We start from the raw sequence: 21,706 nt of genomic DNA, 5'->3' as shown, positions 1-21,706 counted from the left end.
GCTTTACGCTCTTTCACCCATACTGCCTCCAGGTTAATCAGTGAACAAATGAACTACCGGTTAGTGAGGACCTGCCTCTTCTGCCTCAACCCCATGAACTCCAAGTGCCCTGTGGTTTGAAAACACCACGACTTTGTCCTCCGAAGCCCATCCCTCTCCTGGTTCACGCCTCGGTGAATAGAAGTGCTGTTTGCTGTTTACTTTCACATCATCAACTGCCACCTGGAAAAAGTGCTGAGTAAACCCAAATGAAGGCTAAGCTGATCTTCCCTCGGGGCTCTCAGGTGACAGTCCCAGCCAGCCCTGAGAGCAGGCCCCGCCTCCGGAGTCGCCTGGGTCGATGCCCTTGCACTGCTGTGCAGGAGGGAGGGAATCTCCGACTCAGGGAGGCCCGGGACCCGAGATTGTCATTTTTGTCTTGAGGAAAGCCCAAGATGTTGTCCCTGTGAGCAAAAAAGCAAGGAAGCTTGAAGAACATCTTGAGAAAGCCCCATTCCTGGAGGGCTGCTGGATGGTATCCTGACACTTTGCTCCGCAGCCCCACCCTTACTTGGGAAGTTTTCCTGAGGGCAACTCACTAGAGATAAGCAGACAGGCCTGGACTGACTCTCAGCTGACCTGAACAGGGTGTCTCTGCATTGTCTTAAATTCTTAGGTTCCTGTAGCCCCAGGGAACACAAGGATTTTTCCATTAGCCAGCAAACCTTAATTGAGGGTCTGTTCTGTGCCAAGATCTGTGCTGGGTACCAGGCACAGAGGTGATCAGAAGAATTCATCCAGCCTCAGGGTGTCCGTAGTCTGACAGTAAGAGACACAGAAAAGAGAAGAGCAGTGCACCGTGTCACATGGAAAGGTGAGGAGCAGCAGAATAACCACAGGGTGAATCGTGGGAGACTTCTCCAGGGAGGAGGGTCACTCCAGCCGAGCCTTGGGGATAGATTACACTGTGTAACATGGAGGGGTGTGTATATTGTAGACTCCCACAGTCTAAGAAGCCATCACCTTTCTCTGCAGCAGATGAGGGAGCTGACCTCCAGAGAGGGCAAGTGACCTTCCCAAGGTCACACAGAAGATCGGCGGCTGAGCAGGCGCAGACCTGGCAAACCCAGTCTTTGGACACCTAATCTAGAGATCACTGTCCTGAGAAACGTTTCTGGAGTTAGTGACCGTTGACCGTTGCCATGCCCTTTTCTGTCCTCTGCTTCACTGAGTGCTCTTCACAGCCCCCGTGGGCAGCAGAGGTGCCATGAGGCAGCATCCATATCAGCAATGAAATTAGAGAGCCTGCCCAGGCTCACACAGCTTCAGCTCCTGCCCAAGCCCTGCGTAGAACCCAGGTCCCTGGCTCCAGGTCAGGGCTCTTTCCACACGTTTTCCAGCAGCCTCTCTCTGGGCAGCCAAGAAACCTGATGCGGTACTGCCTGCAGTACCTCCCTTTCCAGCTAGTTTTCTTGGCAAGGTGTTGGGCATAGGAACACACTACACATGGGAACTCTCACTGTTGGTTTTGAGGGAGTTCTTTATTCTCAAACATTTTAGCCTTTGCCTTGTGGATTAATATGAAAGTTCTGAGCCTCTGAGATCCAATTTTACTATCCTTTTTCAAAAGTAGCTAGACAATTAGTAGCTTCTAAGCCAGGAGTACAGCTTGGAAGGGCTAATGGGCAAACGCAACTTGACACGGGTGCCAGTTAATTTAATTTGAAATTAAAGGCACTGGGATTTTCATTTGAAGAATGTCGGGCCACGAGTCAGGGTCTCCATCACAGTGCTGGCAGAGAGCGTCAATGGCCACAGTTGTTCAGCCGGCTTCCTAAAAAGCAGTTGTGTTCCAGACCCTTCACAGCGTCTGCCTGCATAGCCACGAAGCTGTCGCTGGCCCTGGGCCCAAGGGGCTTGGGAATCAGGTCGTGTGTGTGTGTTGCACCATCTCACAGACGGGCCTTTGTGAAGGGCTGGACGACTCCACTCTGGCTGTGAAGTGCCCCCGCCCCCACCCCAGCTGTTTGTTTTGGATGGGAAAGGCCCCTTAGCTGGTGCTTAGGGCTGGAGTGAGGAAGCCAGGAGCAGGAGGACAGAACATGCACCCAGAAAATGCCCAGAACAAGCACCCAGAGTGACCCCACAGAGTGCAGGGGTCCACCTCCCTCTCACCCCACCTCCGTTAGAGCCAAGGCTGGAATGAAACGCAAGCCCAGGACCCTTCCCACACTCCAGCCAGACCCACCAGCCCTTCGCTCTGCGATCGGGGACTCATCCTCACTTTGTTTTCACACATAACTGGGTTTTAATTAAATTCGACTTTTCCTCACATCTGTTCGGAAGGCCGGTCCCCTTTGGAAGCGGCAAGCACAAAAGCAGGGACAGGTTGGCAACAGGGAAAAGCAAACAGCACGAAGCCCTGCAGCCCATCCCATTCTCTTGAGGACGCGGGCTTGGTACAGGCCTCTGCCTGGAGAATTGTTCCTGCCCGAGGGTCACTGTCCACAGAGGAGCCCCCCTGAGCCTCTGCTCACGGAAGCCGTGGTAGATAGCCAAGTGTGAGCTTTGTTCCCAAGGATGACTCGCTCACTTCTGGTTTTGTCTCTCTCCTCCCTCCCTGGCCCCTCCCCCCACAGAGATCTGTGCTGCCGACTGCGGTGGCCACGGCGTCTGCGTGGGGGGCACCTGCCGCTGCGAGGACGGCTGGATGGGGGCGGCCTGCGACCAGCGTGCCTGCCACCCGCGCTGCGCGGAGCATGGGACCTGCCGGGACGGCAAGTGCGAGTGCAGCCCCGGCTGGAATGGCGAGCACTGCACCATCGGTATGGTGGGCCCAGGCCCGGCGCCTCCTCTCTGGGGCTGTGGGGTGCCTGTATCTGTCAGGCACTTGGGGGCCACGGCGGGGTCCCCTTGCATGTGGAAACTGGGCAAAAGTCCTTTCATCTGATGACATTATGGGTGACATTTCCTGGACATCAATTGCACTTAAACTCACAATTGGGCATTTTTTAACCTTTTCCCTACCAATTTGCATTTCCCAGATCTCAGCCAGCTGGTCCACATGCCTTGCTGTTTAGTCCTCCCAGGGCCAAATGCAATATAACTTTGTGACAAGGAGCTGGGCTTCAAGAATGAGGCAGGCGGCTCTATCACTTAGCAGCTATGCACAATTCCCAATGCCTCCCTGAGCTTCGGTTTCTTCACCTATAAAATCACATGGATAATAATGCATGTAAAGAGTTTAGCACAGGCTGGCACATTGTACAGTGCTCAATAAACGTAGCCATTAGATCAAATTTATGATCTGGTTGGGAGGTCTGAACCCTCCACACCCACTAGCCTGTTAGGCCAGAGCTCCCAAAGGGGCCTGGAATCCTGGGGAAAGCTTCCTACAGGCCCCAGGCCACATCTGCTTCCCATTAGGCCTGTCCCCTCCAACCCCCCCAACCCCCATCCTCGGCTCCTGTCCCGTCTGCATTTGTCTCCTTTCTCCTCTCTTGAGGGCTCCTCGGCACCAGCCCCTGCTGAAGCAGCACTGTTGCCAGCTTTCAAAACAAGCTGATCACTCCATTCCCTTCTTTTTGCCTTTCCTGCTGGTTTTGTTGATTTTAAACACAGCCAGACGTTGGCTTGGTTTATTATCCTGGAATGAACACTCACCAAACGGGTCTTTATGGAATCCACTGGTTTGTGTATGTGTGTTTTAACTTCCCCTCCCATTTTTTTTTTTTTTTTTAAAGGAAGGGTCTGTGATCAGATGGTGAGCACATGGCTTTAGAAGGCAGTATTCTGGGTGCTTCTCCAGCTCTGAAAATCTTATAGAAATTGGGAGACAAGCCCCAAAGATTATGACGAACAAAGGACTTTTGAGCAAATGGAGCTACCTCTTATTGCATGGTTTTTTAGGCCTCATTCCTTTTGTTTTATAGCATGAAATTAGTTTATATTCATTATCTCTGCCCCCACAACATCACTCTGTTTAAAAATGGCTGTGGAGTACCTTACACCTATTAATATTAGTCATAATGGCTTCTGAGTTTTGAGTACAGTATGGCAAGCACTGTGCTAAGGGCTTTAACTGCATTATTTGTACTCCCATAGGTATCATCCCCTCCTTTTCAGGGACCTGAGGCCTGAGGTCACTTGACTTGTAAGAAGTAAAACAGAGGCTTGCTTTCTGAGTCTTGGTGCAGGGGCTCCTCACCAGCTGATTGCTCTGTGGTCCTTACAGTACAAAGCCCAGGTTTTCTGTGGAGACATCTGGCTCTTATCCTTCCCAGAGGCTGTGCCTTTTTATCACAGTCACGCTTGAGTTCCACAGCTAGTTTGCCCAGCCACAATCTTAGGGAAGCCGCTCCATGGCTGGTGGCAGCCCGCCCTGCCTTTCCATAGCAGAGTGTGCCACACTGTCTCACTGTGCGCCTCTGGGTGGCCTCTTGATGTCAGTGTCATCCTATCTCACAGCTGTCCTGGGCAGTTAAAGAGAAGTGGCCCTAGTCACCCGAGAGACCCGATCCTTTACACTCTCCTCTCCCATCACCTTCACTTTTCCATGTGACTGAGGACAGGCTGACCTTCTAGCCTCCCTGCCCAGAAGCGGGACCATCCCTATTAAAACCAAAATCAGAGCCCAGAGAGAGTGCATTCTGTCTTCTCTCACTTGCTTACAGTGTCCTCAGCTTACCGAGTTCCAAAAAGTTTATGGATGTCCAAGCATCTCATCTGAGTCAAATGACAAGGGACTTAGGGAAATTCTCCCTGCGTCCAGGCACTGGCAACTCATGACAGGGCTTGTGGGAAGACTGTGCTCCATCTCGTGTCTCGTGGATGTTCATCAGCCTAGCTTGCAGAGCGACCCTCTGTTTTGATGTCAGGAAGTCAGACCATCCCCTCCCACGTCCCCTGCATACCCCATTGTCACTTTTTAAGAGCAAATTTCTCCTTGGGATTGCAGATGCTTTTTCCCCTCCAGATAAGAAATACATCAAGGTAAATGTGCACGATTCAAGAGGGAGGTTGACAGTCATAAATACCAGAGAAATGTCACAGGGCATTGGAGAAGTAATGGGCTAGTCATAGTGGCTCAGATGAAAGGACGTTGGCTGGGAATCCTATTACCTTTCATTGTGTGGTGAACATTTCCTTTGTCCCCATCTAATTTCCCCGCATGGCATCTTGCTCTCTGTGCGTCTCTGCCTGTGGCCAGCTGCATCCTCAATGGAAACCCCACACCCTAGTGCTGAAGGAACACTCCAGTAACCTTGTTAGATGCAAGGGGAAGGGTGTGGGTTGCCAATGAGGGAAACAATGGTGTGCCTTCTTTTTCTTTTTGGAATAGAATTGAGAAGGAGAAACCCCTTTTTGATCTTTGCTGGTAGCAAGAAGCACTTTTTTAGGTTGCCAGGGAACTTCACTCCTGGTGAGGAGCATTTAGGAAAAGCAAAAGCTGCTGGTGTAAAAAGCTAGAAATTCAAAGTGTTTAATTTTCTCTTGTTATCAGATTTCATTTTTATAAAGCAGCTAATTTGTATGCTGTGGTGAGTTTATGTCCCCTAACAGAGAAAAGGCCAGAGTCCAGGACAGTGATTCAGGGACCTCCATGCAGTAGAAGGCAAAGACAGGAGGGCCTGTTTCTTTGCACACTGCTGCCTTCAATAAGCAGGAAAGAATGACTTGATTACCCAACAGCTGGCATAAAAGAGAAAGACAAGTGTGGGCTCCTTATGGTCAAGTCCCCAGCATAAGAAGCTTCTTACCCCAGTGACATTTCCTAGAGCAAATTATAGGACTTAAATCTCCTTTTGGAAGCTTAGGTCCACCTTTACTTTTATGAAAGCTACTTGATTTTTCTCAAAACAGGTTGGTTTTAGAACAGAAGGAAATTTGGCAATATCATCCTCTTTAATGACAGTATTTTTGTCAAAAAGCAAGAATATTTCATGCTGAATCTTAATTCCTTATGTTAGGGAATTATCTGTCTCGCTGCATCTTCAAGGACGGTCTTGATGAAAGCACTGTGGGCAGACCACATGGTCACTGGGGGCTTCAGTTTCTTCCTCTGGGAATCACAGGGTGGGGTGGCTAGAGGAGGCTTGCAGGGGTAGTGGAATTCCAGCCCCTCCTCAACTGCACACAGACTGCACACCCATCACCTGCTCCTAAAACCATCCCACAAAGAAAAAGATTTTTTTTGTTTTCAGTGTCACTCATTACTAATACACCATTTGCGAATGTGGAACCCAGTCTCCCTAGTCCAGAAGTTGAACTAAGACGGATTGATTTGGATCCCTTTCTTAAGTATATGGTCAACACAGAGTCATCAGAAACACATTTTTGGATGTCTTTTCCAGGAATTTTATGAGTCTCTTAAGTCTGGGGCTTGACCTCCAATTTCTTTAGAGAATGCTGAAAATCATAGCTAAATTTAAGAATGTGTTTAATTTTTTCCTGTTTCTTTGAAAACACTTACCAACATTTTGGATCACTTCTACAATAGTTACTTTATTCAATTCAGTGCCCCTTGTCTATAAAGTCCCAAAACACATGTGGGAAATGCCAGCTTCTGATTACATTTGTAAATTCCAACCTTGACCCCAAAGCTGTGATTGTTCAACATGCCAGATATACGGAATTATTTACTAGGCTTCAGGAGAGCTGTCCAATCATATAAATCTTGATTCTTAAACAAATCCTCCTCTGGGAGTAAAGATCAAAATAATACTCTGAGGATGCAATTACTGGAGTGAGCAAAGCCAGACTTCACAATACAGAGACATTATAAAGAAAGGCCACACAGTCTTCAGGAGTTCTTTATCCACTTTTGATTGGTAGCTCTTGGGTTTCTTTTTTGTAATCAGACCGTCCTTAACCAAGAGCTCACAGGCATTCACAGGTATCAGTGCCTGGGAGATAGGCTAGCCCAGTGCTTGTCTCTCCTCCAAAGGCATTCTCTCACCTCAGGACCCAGGAGCTGCAGGACAAATGCTGATGAGAAGAAAGAATATGGACAGGGGTCTACCCCAAGTTATCAGAGCAAGAGCTTGATTAGTTGATGGTTCTGGGAGATTTCAGCCCATACATGGTAGGAGTGGGGAACTGAAGGCTCCATGAGTCCTCTCAGGGTGGGCGTCATTGGCCACCTACTACTCATTGATACTTCATCCAAAGAGAGAATAGCATTAATGCATCCAAGAACTTAATAGGAACATCTCTTGGATGATTTGTCATCCATCTACAAGAAGTTCAGATGACTGTAGCCACCTCAAGCATCACCTGCTATAATGACCCTTGTTTCATCTGGCCTAACCTGTACCAATGATGCAGCTCCTAGTGTCAACTAAGGCTTCTGGAGAATAAGAAGGAAAAAGCTTTTCACCATGTTCTTCACAACCTTTGATAGGGGGCCCCTGAAGCTTCTTGGGAGAAACTTCTGGAAACTTCTGTTGGTACAGGCAAGTGAAGGAAAGAAGCTTCCATATTGGAGATCATAGAAGTGCTAAAGAGATCTGATACCTCACAGGCTAATCTTGTGCCAGAAGTTCAGAACTTGTCTTAGAAATAGCTGTGTGCCTCCACTATCTCCACTCTGTTGCAGAGTGACAGGGATATAGAAGAAGCACGAGAAACATATATGCAATGTTGAAAAAATAAGCATGGCCCAAGAGGAAAGGTGACTCTACTGCCATCGTCTTCATCCTGAAGTCTGAGGAGAAAGGTGAAGGAATTTGGGGAAGTCCTGAATGCACCCTCCTTAATGCAAACTTAGGGACTCACATCATCTTTTCTTAAAGTTAACTCTTTAAAATCATGGAAAATTTTCAAATCACTGTACTCAAGGGCATGTGTGCCAAGATTTTCAAACAGTGAAAGTGACAATGGTATTCACTTCTGCATATGCCTTTTATGAATAAATGGCTTTGGATTTCAAAGACATAGGTATCACTTTTCATTTTCAATAGTCAGAGACAAGGAAGCTCCATTCCAGTCCCAGAGAACTCTTGGACTTGGTATTGATTGGTTGTTACCAGCTCTTGGATTCAGTGTGGCTTGAGGTCACTGTGTAGGGAAGGAATCCCTTGATTTGTGGAGTCCACTCTTGTCTCCTGAAACCCACAACATTGATTGCAACCTGGGTCTGCCTCAGTCACTTCCACTGGCGGCCATTCCTGCCTATAGTCTGAGAAATTAGTCAGCATTTTTAAAGGTATTAAAAGCATATCTACATTTAATAGAGATCCTAATTGCTAAATAATTCTTGTAAATGAAATGACATTAGAAGAGAGAGAGAAAGCTCTCTGAGGTCAACCACTGGGCTTGGGGACATTAACCCAAAAAGTGGATATAACCTTTACTCTTCACCAGAGCCATGATATCACCATTAAGTTTAGAGACGATGTCCTTCTGGTCAGAGAACTCCCTCACAGTGGATGCTGCACGGTGGAATGGCCATTTGAATCACAGTGATGGTGTGTCATCCAGCCTAGTCATCCTTGCCAACCTTGTGAGAGAAATCTATGCTCACTCCATCTCTTCTGTAGCTGGGCTCAGAGTTATTACAAGAATATATGATTACGACCCTCCACAAAACCCTGCAGATCTGGAAGCTAAGAACACCAGCTGAGCCAGGAGATCCTGTGTGTTATCGGTCTCTGATGGCATCTCCTGGGAGATGATGTCTGAAGAAATTTTAGATCACTTTACAAAGTTTGATGGATGAATGAGGTTGACTGAGAAGAAAGTGTCAGACAAACCAAGAATCAAGAAAGTCTTCGCCTTAGCCAAAGATGTCTCCTAGGCTGTTTTTCATGTGGGCTGACCCTGTTTTTCATTGTCTGTCATTCCACAGCTTTGTTTATTTACTCCTCCTTCATACACCACTCCCCTTCACTCTCCCTTCTTATACCCTGTAATCCCATGGACTCCAAGCCATCTATAAAAATGAAGGAGAAGCATGCAGACCCACTTAAAATCTCCTCTTCCCAATTTTCCACTTGGCTATGCAGCCTCCAGGAGCATATTTCATCTTGAAGCACAGACCACATGGATGCCTGAACTAAGAACATAGCCTCTCATCCACCAGTCTTTTGAGGCAAATATATATTGATGAACAGCAACAGCATTTGTCCTATCCGGAGGATTGAAAACATAAAATTTATAATTTTTATGAAGAGAGTAAGAATGTTCTTACGGTTTATAGAACCCGAGGGCTTCCAGATAAGGCCTCACCATTGCAGTCCAGTCCTCTCTTTATGGACTTCTGATTCACATGTGAAATCCAGCTGAGGGGGGGGCCAACCCGGCTGAAAGCATCAACCCTTCAGGCGACTGCCATCTCTCTGGCCTCTGTGGGAGCACGTGTTGGGAAGCTGTAAAGAAGGAGATGAAAGGGAACCCCTCTGAATGGCTGTGACCCCAGACTGACAGGAAGGCGAAAGGGTGCTACTGATTCGTGCTGGGAATGAAGAGGCCTGCCCTGCTTTAAACACACAGCCAGGCACCCGTGTGTACGCACAGCAGGTCTATTTCAGAGCAACATTTGACACCCACCCTCACAAAGAAGCGAAACCTTAGGTCACCAGATAATTCAGTGCTTAGATGTGACCCCTCCATTGGAAAGCCAAGTGTATCTCATTCTACCTTTTGAGTTCATAAGCGTTGAGAAGTGATCAGGTTTTCCTTCCTTTTTCTTGTCTTTCACAGTGATACCCATTGCCCTGCACCTCACAATCTTTGTAAGATGCACAAAGGAGAGATGCATCTCACTTAGAACACCAAACATTCTGCATTCAAGTCCACGGAAAATTCAAGAATGGCAAACAGATAACCTAGCGGATATTTGACCAAAGACTCAACCCACTTCCCTAGTTCTTATCAAAGATGATTCACCTTTTGCCTATTTCCAAATTCCAGCCTCCTGGGGTCACCTTTGCCCAGACAGAGTGCACTGGCCCTTGTCCCGCTGCTTTCCCTGGCGGGAAGTTGGATGCTGCTCTGGGTAGACAAAGGGGCAAATTCTAACTTTCCATAAATCTGATGGAGCAGGAGTATGGCCACTTTTGTAGCTTCCCATCCTGCTTTTTCTCTTGCTTTCCTTATCCATGTGTCTTCTTGTTCATATGATCACATTTCCAAATGCCTGGATCGCAGAACGAGTTGACGTTCCTTTCTGTCCTTCCCAGAGAATGTGCTTGCTCGCCCTCCTTCTCTCTTGTGTTGTCTTGTCTTTCGTTTTATTTTCCCCACCCTGGCAGGTCTGTCCCAAATGTGGGGTGCAGCCCCCTTTGTCTCCTTAACTCCTGGCATGGTCCTGTGACAGGCAGTACTGCACTTTCTTGAGCCTACCTTAAATGTCCTGTCTTTTATTTCCCAAGCGCACTATCTGGATAGGGTAGTTAAAGGTATGGTCTTCCTTCTTCTATTTTCCTATTGTCTTTGTGTGTGTGTTTGTGTATGAGCAAAATGGAAGAAGTGTGTATCTAGAAATGTATAATATACCCCATAAGCATTGTGTCTCAGTGCTGCCACATCCCTGGCTTTCTCACAGCGTCCACTGCCCAGGGGACGGGGTTTTGGTCACAAGGTGGTTGATATACCTAGAGTGTCATTCTTCCCCCCAAAGCGCTCAATCTTTTGTGACATTACCATCATGCTGTTGTGCTTCCCTCCTGACGCACATGCACCCCATCACCCTTCCTATCCCATCTCGTGTCACCCTGCCCACTCCTTATGGCCCCTGGTCCCTCAGAATTCAGATGCTGGGAACCAGGGTGGGTGGCCTGAGACAAGAAGAGACCCCAGGGCCAGCTAAGACCTCTTAAGAACTACATTCTATTTCTGTGGTGTTCATTCACCCGACAATCCCGTGGGGCACAGCCGCTAGTACTAAACTGTGTATGAGACACTGCCAGGCTCTGGAGAAATGGGGGAAAACAGACCCCTGACCTCAGGGATTAAATGGTCTGTCGTTTGGATTTTTTTTTTTCCTTTTCAGAGAAGGCCTGACTTTGGTAAGTTTTATCTTCATTAAGAGTGTTCCCTCCAGGCAAAGTAATTCCTTACATTTTAAGCATTTACATTAAGTAGATGGTCCCTAAATTTCCAAAGGGGCCTCATTGCTCTAAGAATAAGTCTCAGGAGTGCATGCTTAGCATGCACGAGGTCCTGGGTTCAATCCTCAGTACTTGCATTAAAAATTATAATTATTACTACTACTGCTAATAATAATAGACCTAATGACCTTCCCCCTCAGCCCCAAATTTTTTTTTTAATTTTTAGTCTTAAAAAAAAAGAGAGAATAAGAATATAAGATCAGATGTGTGTGCTCCTAAAAGACTCCAGGCTTCTGGAGGAGAAACTCCACGCCATAGCCCTCTTGTTGTCTCTAGCCCTCACACAGCACCCGGCACCAAGGATGTGCTCAGCAGTTAAGGACACATACTCTGGAGTCAGACAGCCTGAGTTGGAATCCAAACTTCAACACTTAATGAACTGGGTGACCTTGGGCACGTTTCTTAACCTCCCTTCCCTTCAGAGTCTTTATAAAATGAGGGTGATGACGGGGCCTGCTTTGTAGGGCTGGCGTGAGGACCGAGTTAAGTAATGGATGTAAAGTGCTCAGTACACGGGCAGGAGTGATGCACAGTAGTGTTGGCTGGGCTATTTTATCATCAAATTATTAGTTTCCCCCTTCATTTGGAGAAGGACTTCATTAGCCAAACTAATTTTTGAAATTGTAAAGAAAAAGGTAAAATTGGCTTTTAATAAGAGAGAGCAACTGCTGTTTAAAAATTGGTAGCAAGGGCTTTAGGGAAATATAAATGACTAAATGCTTTTCAACTGGGATATCTTTGCCAGATACAGCAAAGGTGGCACTAGGGCCCATCCAATGGATGCCTGGTGTTGAGAAGTGCATTTTACGTACTGGCCTTCAACCAAGAATCAAATTATTTCAGCGAGAAAGAGTAGCACCTCTGAGCCTCTTTAAAATAGGCGTTTCACACATAATAATTATCAGAGGAATCCTCTGGTTGGATTAAATTTAATAAGGTTACCAACCATTTGGTGGATTTTTTCCTACTATGTGTAGTTTTTTCTTATCCATGAGTCTTAAGTGAATCCTGTGAATTTTTTAAGGGAACAGATATCATTATACTCATTTGACCGGAAAAGGAAATTAAAGTTGAGGGTGTTGAGCGGCCACGCTTGTAGTAAGCAGGAGAACCAGGAATTTGTGTTTCCTGACCTAATCCCTATTTCCCATTTCCCTTCCTCTGTCACTGTAGGTCAAGAATGTCCCATTAATTTCCAGTATTTTTCCTCCAAACCACGTCTTCCAAGCTGGCACTCTCCCCAGGAAGTGACCCATGTTCTCTCTCAAATCACCTGTTCTGATTTTAGTTCAGAAAATATCACCAAATCTTTAGTTGGATTAGGCCCATGAATTATAACTTCCTTTAAAAGACAAATGTTTCTTGCCAAATTCTAGGTCTGGACCAAGCCCCCATCCGGCTGGCTTTGTGGTATAATGAGTACTTATAATCCCTCAGAAAGAATTCAGAGGTCTATGCAATGCAAGCTCAGGTCTTTTCAGAGTACTATTTTGCAGTTCAGAGAGAAGCTGGCTCTTGTGTTTTGCTTTCTGGTTGCTTTGGTAGACACTGAAGAAACAGTATTCAGTCAATGAGCATGCTGAACTTCTCCTAAGTGCTGGGCAGTGTGGACACCACACGGCAAAAATGGTCTCTGCTCTGGGGTTCCCCGCAGCCTACCAGAGAAGACACTAAAACAAATCTGTCCAACAAAGTATGTTGAAAGTTGTGATAGAGGAAGTCCCATGGCCACTAAGCAAGGAGACTGCCCCCCCCCCCCCACCACCACAACTTAGGCAGGGACTCATAGACCAAGACTGTGGACTGTAACATGTGAGAAGCTTCTGAAGATTTTTTAAAGCAGGATAATGACTTGGTGACGTTTGTGATTTGGAAGGATCCGTCTGGCCATATTGTGGGAAAGGAGTTGAGGAGGAACATTTGGGGACAAAGAGACCAATTAGGAGACTGCAGCTGTCATCTAGGTAGGAGATAATGGTGACCTTGTCTAGGGAATGACTGTAGAGATGAAAAAGTACAAGAAGCCCAGAAAGAGAAACATTGAGAAATGGGGCATTTATTGTATGATAAGTGTGTCGCATAGCTCCTTTACCACTTGAGTAAGAAATAAATACCTTCAGTGGTTCTGAAAGCCTTCTAGTCACGCCTGATGTTTCCAGGGAGCCTTCTTCACAAGCTTAAGCAGAAGGTTGAAGATAAAGTGGTCCCTTGTCATTTAAAGGGCATCGTTTCTTTTGAAAAGCTTGGCCCTCCTCTAAACCTTAAAATTACATTATTTTGGCTCTAGCAAATGCCTGGTGTGAGTCCTTCCAGAGGGGATTGTTCATGTCACTTGGGCTCTCTGAATTATTGATGAGTTTCAGCGTTTGTGGAATTAACGAGCTTTAGCAGTGGGTAAGGATGGGCGTATAGCTTTAAGAAAGGCAGCAAGTCACCCTAGAGGAGACTTACTCTTCCTGACTAATAGGGATGTGACTATCCCAGAAGCAGACTGCAGCCTGAGAGCAGACCTCATTCAAGCCACAGGTACTCCAGGTCTTTCTGGAACCTGGAGGCTGATCGGACAGGGCAAACCCTCAGGGCATAAGCTTGTCCATTTGAAGAAACTGACTGTGGAGAGAGCGTTCCCATGATTTCACGTGTAGAGCTCACCCTCCCTGGACCACGGGCTCCTCCACAGGTTTAGAGCAGCACAGGATGTGTGCACCAGGCACCGTGTGCTAAGAGTTGTTTACTAGAGCAGGGTTCCCAAAGAGGCTTCTGTGGAATGGAATATTCCACATTATTGTGAATGGTTGTGTGTGGTGGGGGGAGAGTTCTGAGGTCCAACTGGAAAATGTTCTGATAATCAAATAAGTGGGTCTCTTTATTGTGAGATTTCTCAGAGCCTTTAATGTATTGCTATTCAGTGTGACACTCTAGAATAAGAATATAAGCTGTATTGTTTTCCAGACTTACTTGACCACAGAAGCTAGTTTTTGAGGACCTCACAGAACTAGTAGTTTACAGAATTCACTTTGAAAAGTATTGTTTGAGATTTTAAGACCCATTTAAAATGGTCCTGGAAGAAAGTAGGGTATAGATAAATAGAATATAAAATTACTGAGGGCAGAGACTATATCACATCTCTGTGTAGCCCAGAATTAACACATGCCTGCCATTCTTTGGGTGCTAAGTTTGTTGAAATTAAGAACAAAATCATCAAATTTGAAGTTGTTTTGACCTTCTCTATTGGGTAGTTGTAGATGACCTAACTGATCATCTCGTTCAAACCTCCATGTCATAGATGAGGAAACTGAGAACAAAAGAGAAAGTAACTTTCCCAAGATCCCACATGTTAGCCAGGCAGGAGGTACAGACCCTAGGTCTCCTGTCTCATTCATTGATTCATAGCAAATATATACTAAGTGCTGGCTATGTGCAAGGCAATGAATTAGGTCCCGAGTTACCTTTATGGAGTTCAGATTCTAACGGAGGGAATAAGACATTAAACTATGGCAAAAGTAATAATGTAAGTATGCTTGGGACAGTTGCTCTCAAGGAGAAGGGCAGAGTCCCAGGAAAGCATGACACAGTGGGCTTGGGCTGGGACTTGTGGCCCTGACCCATCTTGCTGCTTTTCTGCTGAGCTGTATGTTCGCCCCATGACCACGTCACTGGGTTGGTTTGTCTCAGCTCTCTCTGGCAAGGTTCGTATTTAGGAGGACCATAGCTTTTGACTCAAACTTTGACACAGTTTAGACTGGCAAAGGGTTATTTTCTGGTTTGTGAATTTGTGAGTGAAGTTATACAATGTTAAAACAGTTAACCCTAATTCTAATAATAGCAGCTATCATTTATTAAATACCTACCTCTGTTACCCACTATGCTAAATAGTTGATATACAATATCCCATTAATCTTCTCAACAACTCTTTGGATTAGGTATTAGCTCCATTTTACAGATAAGAAAACTACAGCTTAGAGAGTTAAATAATTTGCCAGTAATCACATGGATAGTAAGTAAATGGGGGTGCTGGGATTTGAACTGACTTCTGTCCAGTTCCAGAGTCCCCACTCTGTTATAACACATGGTTTTTATGAAAAATTTAGGATCAAATGGTGTGAAATTGGCAATACACTAGAAAATCAGGATTTGAAAAATATAACAAAAAGTTATTTAGTTTGGAAATAATATATGTAGAATGTCTAGCACAGTGACAAGCCATAGTAGACCCTCAGTATATGGCAAATGTCATTGTCATCATTGTCCCGAAGCATCTAAACCAGGCTGTGGCAAACTGCAGCACACAGACCAAATCTGGCTCATCCCCTGTTTTTTGTAAATAAGGTTTTATTGGAACAGAGCCATGCCCATTCCTTTATAAATTGTGTGGCTGCTTTCAAGCTATAATGGCGGAGTTGGGTAATTGCAACAAAGACCATGTGACTCACAAGGCTAAAATATTTATTACCTGGATCTTTACAGAAAAAGCTTGCTGACTCTGATCTAGATAACTGACTCAGTTTCCTATTTTGTCTTTCTATGACCCCTACCTGAAGTTATGGGTACAACTTATGAAATTATAGTCCATCTAATCAAACTAGAGAGAAGGTCAAGGTAAGTTGAAGAGTCAGATACTGTGTTCAAGCTGTATGTCAGGCTTTGAGCATCATGCATACGTTATCTTATTTAATCCTTCCAACAACAAATCCTCCCATTTTGTAAGTAGACTGAGGCGCAAAGAAATTAAACAAGGTGGCTGGGTCATACAGCCATTGAGTGACTTTGATATGGCCCCCAAGCTTGTGCTCTTAGATAAGAGATGTTCTTTGCATCATACAAGAGGCTACATCTTGGAGCAAGAAAAGACCGCCTATGACCATTCTTAACCCTTGGATTCTTCTTCCTCCAAGACTGATTTCAAATATATATAAGGCTTAATTGAAAAGAAGTCCCAGCTGGATGGGCAAAACTTTAAATGGGACTAACTGGAGAAAGAGGGAGTCTGTAATTGTTTAGATCAAGAGGGCTGGCTTGATCTAAGTCAGAATGCCAGGGTGGCACCTGCACGTCACAGCACTGCTCCCTGCGCTTTTACAACTGCTTTCTCAATCACGTTTGGGGTGGCCATGCTGGTAGCTCCCCACCTTTCCCAGTAGACTTCTGTGCAAAGACCACAGAGGCTACATCTGCGTCAAAACTTCTACAAGAATCCCTCCTAGGCTTGGTGTACACACTCAATAGATGTTTCTTCTTGGAATGGAAAACACAGTAGCCAGACTGATTGATTGGTGGCTGTGCTGAACATCTCAAATATAAATGAACGTGTTCTTTTTTTATTATTATTTTGTAATAAGAGTCAACTATTCAAAAGTCCTTGAAACACTACAGTTTTAGAATCTAATTGTTCAACCATTTAGGAAGTGCCTGCCTTGGCCTAGGTCTTGTACCGGACAGCCACATTCACATTTGTCCCATTTAAGAATAATGAGTCTGCTTTTAGTTATTTCATGATAGAAAACTCAGTTTATAGCCATATTTGTAGCAGTTTGCTGCTCATGATAATAAACCAGGTTTTCTAGTTGGCAGAGTGCTTTCACATCCGTACGCTTCCCTGAGACTGAGCAGAGGCAGGGAGAAGATACAGAAGGCACTCCAGGGAAGGTGATTTTAGCTAGCCCCTCTGAAAAAGGGGTGGGCATCTTAGTTAAAATGCAAACCTGAATGAAAACCAAGTGGCAAAATAGAGGCTGGAGTCAACCATGTAACTTAAACAGATTCTTAGAGATAGATTTCTGAGCCACGAAGTTGGAGAGGGGTTTGAAAACATGATAAGCAAAAACTGGCAAGTCTACTTGAATAATAATAACTCCCCACCTCATGATGTAGTCAAAGCAGAACCAAGGCAGCATCTAAACACTGCCTGACCCTCCTTGATTAAATCATCCTCAGCTCTCTCAGACAGATGGCCACTCCTGTGTTTGGCTCCCACCATATTTTGTACATCTCCCTGAGGGCACTTAGTAGTGAAATATTTTGCTTATACAAATCTGTCTCCTTTGATAGGCTACACGTTCCTCAAGAATAAGAACTAGGTCTTATTCATCTCTGCACCTCCAGTGCTAGCCCAGAGAAGGTGCTTAATAAGTGGCAGACAGGCAGACAGATGTACAGATGAACAAGATTAGGGAAGGGCAGGCTGCCCGAACCCGCATTGGTAACCATAGACAGCTCCAGTTTTTCTCTCTCGTGGCAGTCAGCTGGACTCTTCTGAATGGCTGGCTGGAGATAAGATGGGAAGAAAAAGACTCAAGGACTCTACCTCAAAGCCAAGACAGCCACTGAGGAGAAAACAGGACGAAAGAAATGAAAAGCCTAAGGTCCAATACAATTGACCAAATAACAGGACCTAAAAAAAAGTACAGCCCTTTAGGGCGAGACCCAGAAGTGCTGAGGGGACAAGTAGAGTAAACAGAGAGATGACCCCTTTGTTCTGAACAGCCACCAGGAACAGGAAAAGCACAGAAGAGTGAACAAGGAGCAGAGATCAGCCAAAAAGCTACACTGGTTAGATTCGAACAAGCCCGTATCCACTGACTCCTGCTCTAGAGTCCTGGTTGCTTTTGAAAGAGGGCGTTTGGGACGCAGAAGGTGTGGGTTTCAGACCTATCCCTGCCACTTCCTGGCTGGGCAGCCTTAGCAAGGCCTTCCACCTCTGAGTCTCAGTGACCTCCGAGGTAAAGTGACAGTTCCAGTGATAGGCCTCCCCTGGTGCTGAAGGCATAGATGTGTTGATGGATGTGAAAGCACTTTGTAAGTTGGCAGGTAGAGTGTGAGTGTGTGTGGCTCCAGTTGGCCGTGGGTGACCAGACCTTGAATCCGTGTGCTTTTGCCTTGCAGAGGGCTGCCCCGGCTTGTGCAATGGCAACGGCAGGTGCACCCTGGACCTGAACGGGTGGCACTGTGTCTGCCAGCTGGGCTGGAGAGGAGCTGGCTGTGATACGTCCATGGAAACCGCCTGTGGTGACAGCAAAGACAACGATGGAGGTAGGGCTCTGGCATCTCCAGGACGGTGGGGGGCACAGAGTGGAGGGTGGGTGTGACCGAGTTAACGGGCCACCAGCACACCAGCTGTCTCATCAAGGAGGCCTGCAGGGTAGGCATAAAACTACACATGTGGTCTCAGATATGAGAGCATATCACTAGTTGTTCCATTTGAATTAATTAAAATTAGCTGATGTAAATAAAACTAGTTGCCATCTGACATAGAGAAGACATATGGAAGAAGGAATTTCCTAATAACTCAATTACAGGATGAGTTGCCTGGCAAGGTTACAAGATCCCCACCACTTTTGTTGGAAGTGAACAAGAGGCCACCCAATTCGGTATCACAGAAAGCGGGAGAAAGGATGCTTCTCCAGGGGAGGGGTTTGAGTTACCTTTGGTCAGTTTCCCTTCTCTTCTGATTCTGAAGGTAACGCTCACCAAGCCCTCTGGAGGCCACCTTTGCCCCCACACTTTTTATCCTTGTGGGTTTATAATAGAATTCATCTTTGCTGTTGAATTTTTTTCAAGTTCTAGGCAGTCAAAACCTTAAGGAAGGGGAGGCCTAGTCTTGTGGAACATTTATTAGCTGAGAGTGAAGAGATCAAGGTTCCAATCTCAATTCTGTCTTTGGCATGCTCTGTGTCCTTACACAAGCTACTCGATGTCTATGGGCCTCACAGTCCTTATTTATAAAATGAGGCCACTGGCTCATAAGGACCATTTCAGCCCTTGTATTAGTCCTAGAATTAGCCTTCATCTTTCTGTTGTGTAAAACTTGGATAAATACAACCACAATGTGCTTTCCTTTCCCACTTAGAAGATGGGTTGATTCTTCCTGACTCTACCAATCCCGAGGGGTTGATAGGAGAGTAAAGAAATAGAGAAATGGAAAAACAAATCAAAACAATTAACCCTTTCTTTCTAGCGATGGCCTAACAGTTGGTCTAGTCTCAGTGTGTTTATGTAGCTCCCTCATATTTATACTAAGGGGCTTTGTAGTACACTGCACAGAGTAGGAAATCAACAGGCCAGAAACTCAGCATCCCAACGTTTGGGGATCTTTTACTTAGCGTGATTCTACAGTCTCAAAGCACCATAAGGATTAAAAGGCCAAGTATATGCTGTTGTGATTCCTCTGGTTCATGTGCCTTGAGCTGGCTCCAGCAATCTTGGGCTGTTTCAGGTGGCCGGTCTCCGTCTGAGCCAGCTTTCACTCCTTCTCCCTGCTGCCTGAATCCAGGAGATGGTCAGGCCTGCTATACCCAGTCCTGGGCCCCATGGAGTAATAATCAACAAGGAGCTTGTGGGGTCGGGCCGTGGTGGCCAGGGAGAGACAGCGGGTCCATACTCTCCTGAGATCTCACAGGGCTGAAATGTCCCTTATTCAGTCTGAGAGTTTTGGAGCTCATTATTAATTCTTGTGCTTCAGAAATATCCATAGTTCCTGTTATGGGGTCAGGCCCTCGGCCAGGCACAGAGACAAATAGGTCCTGTCCCCACACTCCAGGAACTTGAATGAGGGAGGGAGACCAAAGATAAGTGCTAATGCGGTGGCAGGGGCTGTCGCAGAGTTCTGTACTGGTTGTGTGGGAGTAGGAGAACGTTCATCCAGAAGGTGGTGCTTGAGGAGGCAGGTGTTTCTTGGAAAGGAAAGGGCTTTCCCTTCAGAGAAAGTGTCCCGAGTGAAGCAGGGGAGGCGCGAGTATCCCTGTCTTCAGGGAAGATGAAACTCAGTCATACTTGCTCTTCATGGGAAAGAGACGGCAGCCCAGGCCACCTGCCTGACTGCCTCAGCACCCCCTTCACTCTGCCTGTGCAGGCTTAGTTCCATGACGAGCAATGACATTTGGGTAATTAGAAGGGGAGAGGAGCCATGCCATGAAGCCTTTCCCTTCTCAAGAATCTAGGGTCTTGGCCCAAGCTTTCAAACAGCTGTTGAATGTCCAGGCAGCAAAAGAACTGAGTGTCCTTGAGAAATGTGGGGAGAGGGTGCCTCTCCCCGTAACACGCATCACAGAACAGGTTATAAAACAAGGTTCATTTATTCCCTCGTACAAAACGCAATGCCAGCGTAGCCCCTGTTCACCATCCTTCGGAGCCAGCCCTCCCCAGTGTTGACATGCGGCGTGGGCACACAGGAGCCCAAAGGCCCACAGATTTGGTGGGAGAAGGAGCTTCTCATCATAGGAAACTGGGGCTGATCCAGACTCCAGGGGAATGGAGCCTCCTCCAGCTGCTATGGAGATGAACCCGCAGGAACTGGAAAAGAACAATCGGAAAATCCCCAAATGTAGGAGAATATACCTCCTCCCTTTATGGAGCATGTTACAGACTAGAACGAGCCTTTACACACTTTTCAGCAAAGCCATACAATAGTACTGTAACCTGAGTTCATTCACTCACTCAACAAACATTACCTGAATGTCTACTCTGCATTGGGTCCTGGGTCCTGGGGCTTCAGAGACAAATAAGACCCAGTCCCTGCCTGTCACAGTCTGGAGGGAGAGAGAAACAGCACACAGCTGCAATGCAGTAGGGTAGTTGCTGTGATCAAGGAGTATCCACTCATAATATCAGATGATACTATCAAGTACGTGGGTACCCTATGGGGACTGTGAGGTGGTCCCTGTCCCATGGGGCTTCCAGTCCAGCCAGGACGACATCCCATGGGTCATCATGGTTGGGAAGACAGCTAGCTGGGGAGACCAGACTGTTGAGGGAGCTTGGCCTTGGGTTCTCAACTGTGAAATGCAAGAATATCTTACTTCAGGATCATCTCAGTTTTGGGGGAGCCCAAGGAAAGGGGCAGGGGGTGCCCACTTTGCAAAGTGGCACAGATGAAACAATGGTAGGGGGTAGACTGTCCCCAGGTGCTGGCGGGGCAAGGCTGTCCTCACTGGCCCCTCTATCACTCTAGGTCTTGGCCAAAAGGGGACAGTTTTAGTGGAGGGAGAAACAGCAGGCTGTACAAGGCAACACAAGTGTGAAGCCAGATTTAGCACTTGGCTGTCTTCAGTCCTGTCAGGCACACATTTCTTGGGCTCCTGATGTCTGCCAGGCACCACTTTCCTTTTAGAGAGGAGATAAAGACCAATGAACGTGTCCCAATCTTTCTCCCTCAGGAAGCCTCCAGTCATTTGGAAGAAATTGTTATCCAAACAACTAAATCTAATGGAGGCAGAATGAAATAAGTGTCTTTATTTCAGCCATGATGTGGGCCACAGCATCATCCCAAGTACATAAGTCAGGGTGGAGGGAGAAAACGTTAGCGTCTCACCGAGTGAGTGTTTTTGGCTGATGTGACTCGGGGACTTGGAGAAGGAATTAGCGGAGGCTAATGTCAAGTCACAGGACAGGAAGAGACAGAGAACACACTTCAGCTCCGTACCCATTACAGACAGGGAATCTGGAGGCCAGAGAGTGGACATATCAAAGTCACACAGAAGGTTGTTAACATGGCTGGAGTAGGACTCAAGACTCTTGAGCCATTCTGTGTGATCTTATGGGCCACCTCCTCCCAGTGATTTACCCTCCTCCTAGAAATGTGGTGGGAGTACTTACTCGAATTTAAGTAGACTACAGCAGTA

At 46.3% G+C, this 21,706-nt stretch overlaps 1 protein-coding gene across 1 annotated transcript in view; it reads left to right on the top strand.

Moving 5' to 3' along the window:
* TENM4 (teneurin transmembrane protein 4) overlaps positions 1-21,706 on the top strand; it is a 2,614,134-nt gene that overhangs the window by 2,494,399 nt on the left and 98,029 nt on the right. The window contains exons 25-27 of the mRNA XM_032488752.1: positions 2,619-2,804; positions 10,353-10,379; positions 17,973-18,119. Of these exons, the coding sequence (XP_032344643.1) occupies positions 2,619-2,804; positions 10,353-10,379; positions 17,973-18,119 (360 nt within the window). The remainder of the gene's footprint in view (positions 1-2,618; positions 2,805-10,352; positions 10,380-17,972; positions 18,120-21,706) is intronic.

Source organism: Camelus ferus, chromosome 10 (assembly GCF_009834535.1).
Source record: "Camelus ferus isolate YT-003-E chromosome 10, BCGSAC_Cfer_1.0, whole genome shotgun sequence".
Taxonomy (NCBI): Eukaryota; Metazoa; Chordata; class Mammalia; order Artiodactyla; family Camelidae; genus Camelus; species Camelus ferus.
This window is presented reverse-complemented; position numbering and strand designations above follow the sequence as displayed.